The 9,318-nt window shown below is 36.9% G+C and overlaps 1 protein-coding gene across 1 annotated transcript in view; it reads right to left on the bottom strand.

Annotated features, from left to right (window-relative positions):
* AK9 (adenylate kinase 9) overlaps positions 1-9,318 on the bottom strand; it is a 137,262-nt gene that overhangs the window by 19,232 nt on the left and 108,712 nt on the right. The window contains exons 27-29 of the mRNA XM_023512441.1: positions 2,753-2,959; positions 1,739-1,957; positions 167-380 (exon numbers count right to left, since the gene is read on the bottom strand). Of these exons, the coding sequence (XP_023368209.1) occupies positions 167-380; positions 1,739-1,957; positions 2,753-2,959 (640 nt within the window). The remainder of the gene's footprint in view (positions 1-166; positions 381-1,738; positions 1,958-2,752; positions 2,960-9,318) is intronic.

The raw sequence follows: 9,318 nt of genomic DNA on the forward strand, positions 1-9,318 counted from the left end.
CCCGGCTATTTTTTGGTTGCAGCCATCGTTGTTTGGCGGGTCCGGGCTGGGGATTCGAACCCTCCACCTTAGGTGTACGTGGCTGGCGCCTTAGCCAGCTGAGCTATAGGCGCCGAGCCCAGAGGATCTTTTTATGTTTGAGAAAAAAAGAGGCAAACAGGCTCACCTGTAGTTTTCCCAGATTTTGGAGGCCCCACAATGATAATCCTAACAGGCACAGTAGGCTTAGGTTTGGGTTGGCGGATGTATTTGATTGGGTTCTTCATAAATTTATCTTTGGTTTCCTTACTGTATAAAAAATAAATGTACTGACGATGAATTACAGGATAAATTGGATTCTCTGAATTTTGAACTGGCTTGATTGTGTCTCCTTCACTTAGCTGCAACATACACACAATTGAATTCAAGAGTTACTTTTGATTGAAACAGCATTTCCTCCAAAGACATTTGGGAAAAAAAAATTTGTAAAATAAGAAACAATTTCTTCTTACAGAAAAGAAAACTAATTGTAATGCAATAGTAATATTAGATAACTATGAAAAAGTGCAAATTAGTTTCCACTCACATGCAATCAATGTAATATTTCTTAACTTTCAGTTTATGACAATTATAGTTATTCTACTTCTGTTATAACCTCTTTAGCATGTGCTGGCTGTTTTTGCCAGGGGGCTATAAGGTTGTTTGCAGTTATTCGTAGTCCAATTTATCTTGGTAAACAGGTCCATTCCTGAGGTGGTGTTATGGATTGAAATTTCTCTCCTGCACCCCTCAATGTATATGTTGAAGACCCAACCCTCAAAGTGACTATATTTGAAGATAGGGCCTTTAATAAAAAGGCAGTTAGAGTCCTTGAGCTCATAAGGATGGGACCCTAATCTGATAGGACTGGAGTCCTTACAGGAAGAGGAAGACACCTGGTGAGTACATAGAAATAAGACCATGTGAGGGCACAGCCACAAGGCAGGATCTGCAAGCTGGGGGCACAGGTCTCGCCAGAAAACCATCCCTGCCAGCACCTTGATCTTGAACTTTTAGCCTTACAACTGGGAGAAATAAATTTCTGTTGTTTAAACTACCCAGTCTGTAGTATATTGTTAATGTAGACAGAGCAGACTGATACAAATAGGTTCTTGGATTATTTGGGGCGGAGGGTGTTGGTATGGCAAATTCCACAGCATTCTCGCCTGCATTTTTGTACAGATGAAATCCTACTCACATAAATGTTCAGAGCGTTCAGGAAAGGGAAAAATACCCTGAGGTATGGGAATGGAATGGAGTGGGAGGAGTGGTCCCACATCTTTGCACTGGTGATGATGAGGTTTGAGTGCCAGGTTCGAATATTTTTTATAGCATCAGCTGTCCCTGAACTTGAGACAGTAGGTGTGAAACAGTACGGTAAACATTGCTTCTCCTAAGGGCTACCCCATGACAGTTGTTAAAGGTCAGTGGTAGTGTCAACATCATCATTCTCGGGCTGGAGTATAGTTCATGATTGGAAGCAAACAAGGAGGAATCTCAGGTGGGTGAGGGTGTCTGCCCTATGTCATCTAGTTGGTAATAAAAGAAAAGCCAAAAGTTTAATGATTCCATTACAAATTCCAAGTGTTTTTATAGCCAGGACAGAATACTACATAATCCTTACAATTTTTGATATTATCCAGTCTTCTTCCTTGACACACCTTTTTAAAAAAAAATACAAGGGAAGAGCATTGGTTTCCGATGCATTTGCTGACATTACCTTTACAGGGTCCCAATAGCCAAATGAACTTATATACTTGTAGGTAAGGCCAAGCATTTTCTGGGCAGTGTGTATAGATACTGGATAACATTTCTCAAAAATGCTTGCTCGATTTTCCACCAGTGGTTTCACTTTCGTATTCAAAATGTATTGTACAATGTGGATTTTCCGAGATCCGTTAATGAGCATTATTGGTACCAAAAGCCTCTCAAATTCCTCCTGATGAGAGAATCATAAAACCAAATATATTTAGTGGCAGAAAAGGCTGGGAATATTCAATCACAGCACAGAGACACTGCTGGTGACTGATGACTTCCTTCATACTTTCCAGCTTCCAAGTGGCTGTGTTTGGCAGCTACACTTACTGACCCTGGGTGGCTTGTTTTTTTCCTTTCCTTTTCTCTTTTTTTGAGACATGATCAGAGGGTCTTGCTCTATTACCCAGGCTGGACTGCAGTGGCTTCATCAAAGCTTACAGTAACCTCAAGCTTATGGCCTCAAGTGACCTTTATGCCTCAGTCTCCCAAAGAGCTGGGACTCCCAAAGAGCTGGGACTATACTGTGTCTGGCCTCCATGTTTGTGAGCTTGTTTGCATAGTTGTTAAATGGTACTGACCAAAGGCATATAGCCCTAAAATATACATTTCTGTTGAAATAAGGTATAAACCAAATCGCTTGTGTCTCATTCTCAGGCATTACTTTTTGAATTATGAAAAATGAAGGAATGGCTTGGTGCCTGTGGCTCAAGTGGCTAAGGCGCCAGCCACATACACCTAAGGTGGCAGGTTCGAATCCAGCCCGGGCCCACCAAACAACAATGACAACTGCAACCAAAAAATAGCTGGGCATTGTGGCAGGTGCCTGTGGTCCCAGCTACTTGGGAGGCTGAGGCAGGAGACTTGCTTGAGCCCAGGAATTAGAGGTTGCTGTGAGCTATGATGTCACAGCATTCTACCCAGGAGGATAGCTTGAGGCTCTGTCTCAAAAAAAAAAAAATGAAGGAAAAGTAATTACCTGTATACTTTGTAAATTATGCAAATCTGCTTCAAATTTTTCTCCCAGTTCACTTCTCAGGTGTTCAATTGCGTCAATTTCCTGCTCATCTTCCTCACTCATCTCTTCCTCATCTTTTGGAAACTCGTCTTCAAGGATGTTTTCAATGTCCTCATCATCATCTTCAAGGTCTTCCTCACTAACTTCTTCATCGTCTTTATAGGAACTCTAAGGAAGAAAATATTCCCCTTTACTATATACATACAAAATGTGCAACGAATGATACCGTTAACAAATCATTGCGAATGTTTCGTAGTAACTGGATATTCATATTGAACGGTAATATTTACCTAGTAACATAGTAAAGTTTTAATTGTCTGCCACCAAGAAATTTAATACCTTTAGGATGCTGACATCATAGTTATCCCATTAGTAAATAAAAAGACAAGATATTAAATATGATTAATCTAGGATTGCCAAAATGTTACAAGATTTTGATGGTCTTTAGGAACAATATGTAATGCAGGTTAAAGAGCCTAAAATGGGTACTAGCTGTATTAACTGGGACAAGATCAGATTTCTTACCTGTAAAACAGGAATAATAAAGGTACCTAACTCACAGGGTTGCTGGGAGCATTAAAATTAGTTAATACATGCAAGGAAAGCCCTTAGAAAAGTGTCTGGCACATAGTAAGTATCTAAGTGATTGCTATTATTGCTATTAGTGTGTGAGTATGGCTATTATCATCATTTTGTATAAGGCACTGTACTAACACTACGTAGAACAGTAAATGCCATTCTGGAGGCTGTGGTCTATCTAAGGAAACAAGGATAATACACAAACGATTATTAAAGACCATGACAGGATATTGGGACTAAGTCATGTTGTATAGGCTTTAAGTATTATAGTTCACTTTGCACAAAACTGAACTCTGCCAGTGTTCTCCCCGCAGCATTCCATGTCTGAATTAGAGCACCGCCCTCCAGTCTGCACCTGAGGGTTTATCTTGAACACGGGAGGTCTCTCGACTCCTGGCCCTCCATTCCTGCCCATCAAGTGACCAAGGATTATCATCTTAAATGATGCTCAACACCCTCTCCTTTCCCAGCCCTTCTTCACTATTTGCCTTCTCATCATGTCTTGCCTGTAATCTTCTGATTAGTTGGCTATTCCCTAATCTTTCTAAATAATTGGGCCTTTAGTCCCTTGAAAGGTGCCTGGATCTGGGATTTGGACTTGTGGGCCCAGAGGGCAGATGAAGAGATAGGGGACCGACTATTCCTGCTCCTGCACAGGCTCCCTTCTCTGGGAAAGAAGCATGGCCATGGGGCAGGGTTTCTCAGTTCTTAAAGAACGTTAAAATTATTTGGTCCTCATACTACTTTTTCTTTTCACTTGTATTTTGACAGTTTTTTTTAAAATCCCAAGATTTAATTTTCTGAGAATCATCACGATTATGGTGGGATGAATCCATACTACAAGTTGTGGGCACCTTAGTTCCAGTTGAAATTCTGTTCACCTCTCTGGCTCTACTTATAAGCTCTTTTAATTTGTGTCTTAATTAGAAAGATTAAATTATATAATTTTAAAAAGAAATTCATTTTTTAATAAAGAAATCAAATTTTATACCATCACAAAGGGTAAACATGGACGTTTCCCTTCGTACTCCCATCTCTATTTCTACCTCCGCCCTGGAAATAATTGTGGTTAACAATTTGGTTAGAGTACTTTTGGATGTTTTTCTCTATATATCTAATGATATTTTATTTTAAACATAAGTTGGATCATTTTATTTTTTACAACTTATTTAAAAAATTAGAAATATATTTAAGTTTGCTTCTATATCATAATCTACATCTCATTATTTTTAACAGCCACATGGTATTTCATAGTAACCAGTTTATTTAACCTTTTTTCTATATTAAAATGGTGTTTTTCCCAATAGCAGTAGTTTAGAAAGTAACAGAACAAAAGTAAAAGGTAGCCACTTTTGACCCTTGTCATATTTGGTTCCTCTTTCTTGCCAGTGATAAGGAGCTTAACTAACTTACATCATTCTTCATCTCTTTCTTTTCTGCCTGTTCCCAGTTTTAGTCATATTTTTACTCTTAATTTTGCAATTGAATGTCTATAACTTTTAATGCTATCCTCAAATCTCTACCTATTGAGTTGTCCTCTTTAGATGTATGTTTTGATCCCCCCTTGAGAGGATGTCCTTACTCTGCCTTCTAATTTTTCCCTCTTTTCAGTTTCCAATTTTTCTTTTTGCAGTTTTTGGCCAGGGCTGGGTTTGAACCCGCCACCTCTGGCATATGGGGCTGGCTCCCTACTCCTTTGAGCTACAAGCACTGCCCTTCAGTTTCCAAATTTTTGTCTCCAATATTATGACATTTACTTTTCTGTCCTGTAATCGAGTTAAGTATTTAGTGCTTCATGTAGAAATTGATTCCAAAAATCATGGAATTGCAAACTAATACAAGCTTTATTGAAAGAAGTATGGAGAATTCTCAAAGAATTAAAAGTTAACCTTTCATTTAATCTTACATTCCCATTACTTGGTATCTTCCCAGAAGAACAAAAATCATTTTACCACAAAGACATTTTCACCAGAATGTTTAATGCAGCTCAATTCACAATTGCCAACTCTTGGAAGCAACTCAAATGCCCATCAACCAATGAATGGATTAACAAACTGTGGCATATGTACACCATGGAATACTATTCAGCCATAAGAAAAGATGGAGACTTTACATCTTTTATGTATACCTGGATGGAGTTGAAACACATTCTTCTTATTAAAGTATCTCAAGAACAGAAAAAAAAAAATCCAATGTACTCAATGCTAATATGAAACCAATATATAAATAAATACATGCCCATATGAATGGTAAAACACAAATATAATCTAACAAGGGGGAAAGGAGAGGAGAGAGGAGTGAGAGGGGAGAGGGATGGCAATTGGCGGGAGGAGTGAGGGCAATTGGCGGAATCTCACCTAACGTGCACAATGTGAAGGTGTTAGCACGGACCCTGGGTGAAGGCCTCTTTTACAACTGGAATTTTGCCTTGGAAGTGAGAACAGTGTAACCTAAAAATTTATACAAATAAAAAAAAGAAAAAAAGAAAAAAAAGAAATTGATGCCAAAAATCAATTTCTAGAATTCATTTGAGAGTCCTAAGAGTTCTATTAAGAGAAGATGAAGAAAGTAGTAAGGAAAAGCCTGAAGAAGATGAAGAGGATACTGACAGACTGAAGATGAGTTTTAGAAATTTTTCATTTCTAAAAATGGAAATCCAATAAATAACACCTGATAATTTTAATTATATTAACTTTATTCACTATGGCTGTAGGTAGCAACATAGGGAATACAATTCTACTAAAGTACCATGTACCTTTCTAAGGAGAATGTTTTTAGTATCAAAGTCAACATTATTTTTTCTTCTTATTCAAAATCATACCACATTTTAATTTGCCCCATATTTACCTCATTTTAATTTTAGAATGGTGTTTTTCTTATTTATCCCCCTACCCCCACATTTTTAGAGATTTTTTGGTTGTTATTGTTTGTTTTGTGAGCAGAAGCTGCATTATTCACATAATCAGTAGGTTACTTTTTTTAAGGAAGAATATATGAAAGGCTAATTTTCAAAGACCTTAAGTAGCATCTGAAAATATTTCCATTTCATCTGCATACATTATATAAACAGTTTAGCCTGGTATAGAATTCTAGATTGAAAACTATCTTAAAATTTGGAAGGCATTGTCTTTATCTTCTATCATCTAGCACTGTAGGTGAGAAGTTTCACATAAACCATATCCACATTATTTTTAATAATAGATATATATTTTTTTTCACTTTAGAAACAGTGGAGATGTTCACTTGTTTTCTTTTCTTCAGTTTTTGGCCAGGGCTGAGTTTGAACCTACCACCTCCAGCATATGGGGCCAGTGCCTTACTCATTTGAGCCACAGGCGCCACCCGAGATGTTCACTTTATATTTGCCAATCTCAAATTTCACAAGGATGTGTCTAATGTGCATTTCTTTTCATTGGGACCTTTCAATTTGAAGATATTTAAATAGTGGGAACTTTTGATATTTCTTAGATTATTTCCCCCTTTATTTTTTCTTTCCACTGCTTTAGAATGTGTATTTCATGTTGACTCTCCTGAATTGACTCCATTTATCTCCAGTTTTTTCTTTCCTATTTCCTATCTCTTCCATTTTATTCTATTTTTATTTTTCTATTCAGCTTTTAACTTTAATTATTTATTTTATTCCATGCATTCTTTTTCGTTCCCTGATTTTTATAGAATGTAGTTTTTGTTTTATTGAACAACTATCTTCTTAAGTTTTCTGAGGGAAATCGGAACTCTTAATGTTTCGTGATGTTTACTGGATTATTTATTCATTATATGGTCAACTGTTCTATTTGTTCACATATATTTTTCTCTTTTTTTTTTTTTAGATATGAGGTCTCACTTTGCCATCCTGTCACCCAGGCAAGAGTGCAATGACAAGATATCTCACTGTAACCTCAAATTCTTGGGTTAAAGTAATCTTCCTGTCTCAGCTTCCCAAGTAGCTGGTACTACAGGTGCACACCACCATGCCCCCCTAATTTAAAAACTTTCTTTTTTTTTGTAAAGATGGGGTCTCACTGTCTTGCTCAGGCTGGTCTTGAACTCCTAGCATCAGGCAATCCTCCTGCCTTGGCTTATCAGTGTGCTGGAATTATAGGGATGAGCCACTTTGCCAAACTTGGGTTTTCTTTTTATTGATAATTTTTCTCAAGTATACAGATATCCTTGTTTGGCTATTTGTCTTTATGAAAAAAGGAATAAATTGATTAATTTGGAGCAAATGCAAGCTCTCTGGAGCAAGTAATGTTGTATCATGCTTCTATTTAAGATGCAAGAATGAGAAGAGGCAGAAAGCCCAGGCCTTTTCCCAAATGATGAAGGGCATCAACCAACATTCCGTGAACATCTTATAGACAGATTATTTCATTCCTTTAGAAGTTATTTACCTTTTTTCTTTATGGAGAGAATGTCACTATTCTGTGAAGGACTGGTGGGGGTGACCTTAAGTAATTTTTCTACAGTTTATTCTCTTAGGCTTTCTAGATAATCAAATAATATGTAAATAAAGGTTTCTTCCTTACTTTTCAATATGTATGCTATTTCATTTTCTTATGATATTGCTTTGGCAAGTACCTTTAGTACAATGTTGATTTTTTTAAAAGGAAGGCTAATATCCTAAAAATCTTCATGGCAGACCATCTAAGAGACCTATGGGTTATTTCTTCCTAGGAGAAAAAAGATTTTATTTTTCTGTAAATGGGAATTTGGTCTTCTGGAAAATTGCTGTTTTTTTCTGACATCTTAAATCTTTTAGTCCTCATGCTAAGAGATATACAGCTTATACCTCATGATCTTGGAGATCTACTCTACCTCCAGTATGAAGAAATAAGTTCATTCAACCTCTAGCAGGTAATTACACATTGTAAATATTGTGCATTCACTCTCTCTTGCTCTCTCTCTCACCTGAGGTCTCTGAAGAGTGACAGAAGCAGATTTTGGACAGCAGTCAACATTTGGGGGAAGCAATTGGCCTAGCAGTGGAGTTTTCTGATTTTATGCCTTACCCAGAGGGCAATCTCAAGGTGATGGTGCTTTGGGGTAACCAAAATTCTAATAGAAAGTCTAATAGAAATTTCTGCTTTCTGGCTGGAGCAACTAGAGGAAGATGCCACAACCAGGCCCACTGGAGAGTGAGGTAAACTCCAGAGATGCAAGCTATTGCAGGCATGACACAATTTTCAGGTTTTATATTAGCAAATTAATTGCTTGCTAAAACAAAAGTGTCAGTGCACTTTGGAGCCATATAATAGAACCTGGAATCCCCATAATACAACATTTGCAATTGTAGGAGATAACCCAAAATTACTCAAACTATGAAGGACCATGAAAGTGTGACCCATTCTCACAAAGAGAGAAAAATTAAATACCAGCCTAGGTGTTAGAATTACCAAACAAGAACTTTAAAGCAGTTGTTACTATAATTAATAAGGAAAAGAAAAATATACTCACAACAAATGAAAAGATAGGAAATCTCAGGAAAGATATATACAGTATAAAAACAAACCAAGTGGAAATTTTAAAACTAAAACATACAATATTTGAAATTTAAATAAATTATTGATTGAGCCTAATAGGGGAACAGAGATGACAGATAAAAGAATCAGTGAATTTGAAGCTAGATCAGTAGGAATTATCCAACTAATAGAAGAGAGAAAAAAAGGAAAAAAATAATAGAGGTCTGGGAACGTGACAATAGCAAAGGTCTAATTTATGTGTACCTGGAGTTTCATAAAGAGAAGACAAAGAGCAAAGGAGACAGAAAAAACATCTGAAGAAATAATGTCCAAAGTTTTCCCAGCTTTAGCGAAAGACACTAATTTACAGATTAAACTTCACAAATGTAGTGAATCCCCAACTAAATAAATATGAAGAAAATGGTAGGTAGGCATATCATGAACTGTTGAAAAATGAAGATACAGGGAAAATCTTGAAAGTGGCCAGAG

Source organism: Otolemur garnettii, unplaced genomic scaffold (assembly GCF_000181295.1).
Source record: "Otolemur garnettii isolate 467f Iridium unplaced genomic scaffold, OtoGar3 scaffold00002, whole genome shotgun sequence".
In the NCBI taxonomy this organism is placed as follows: Eukaryota; Metazoa; Chordata; class Mammalia; order Primates; family Galagidae; genus Otolemur; species Otolemur garnettii.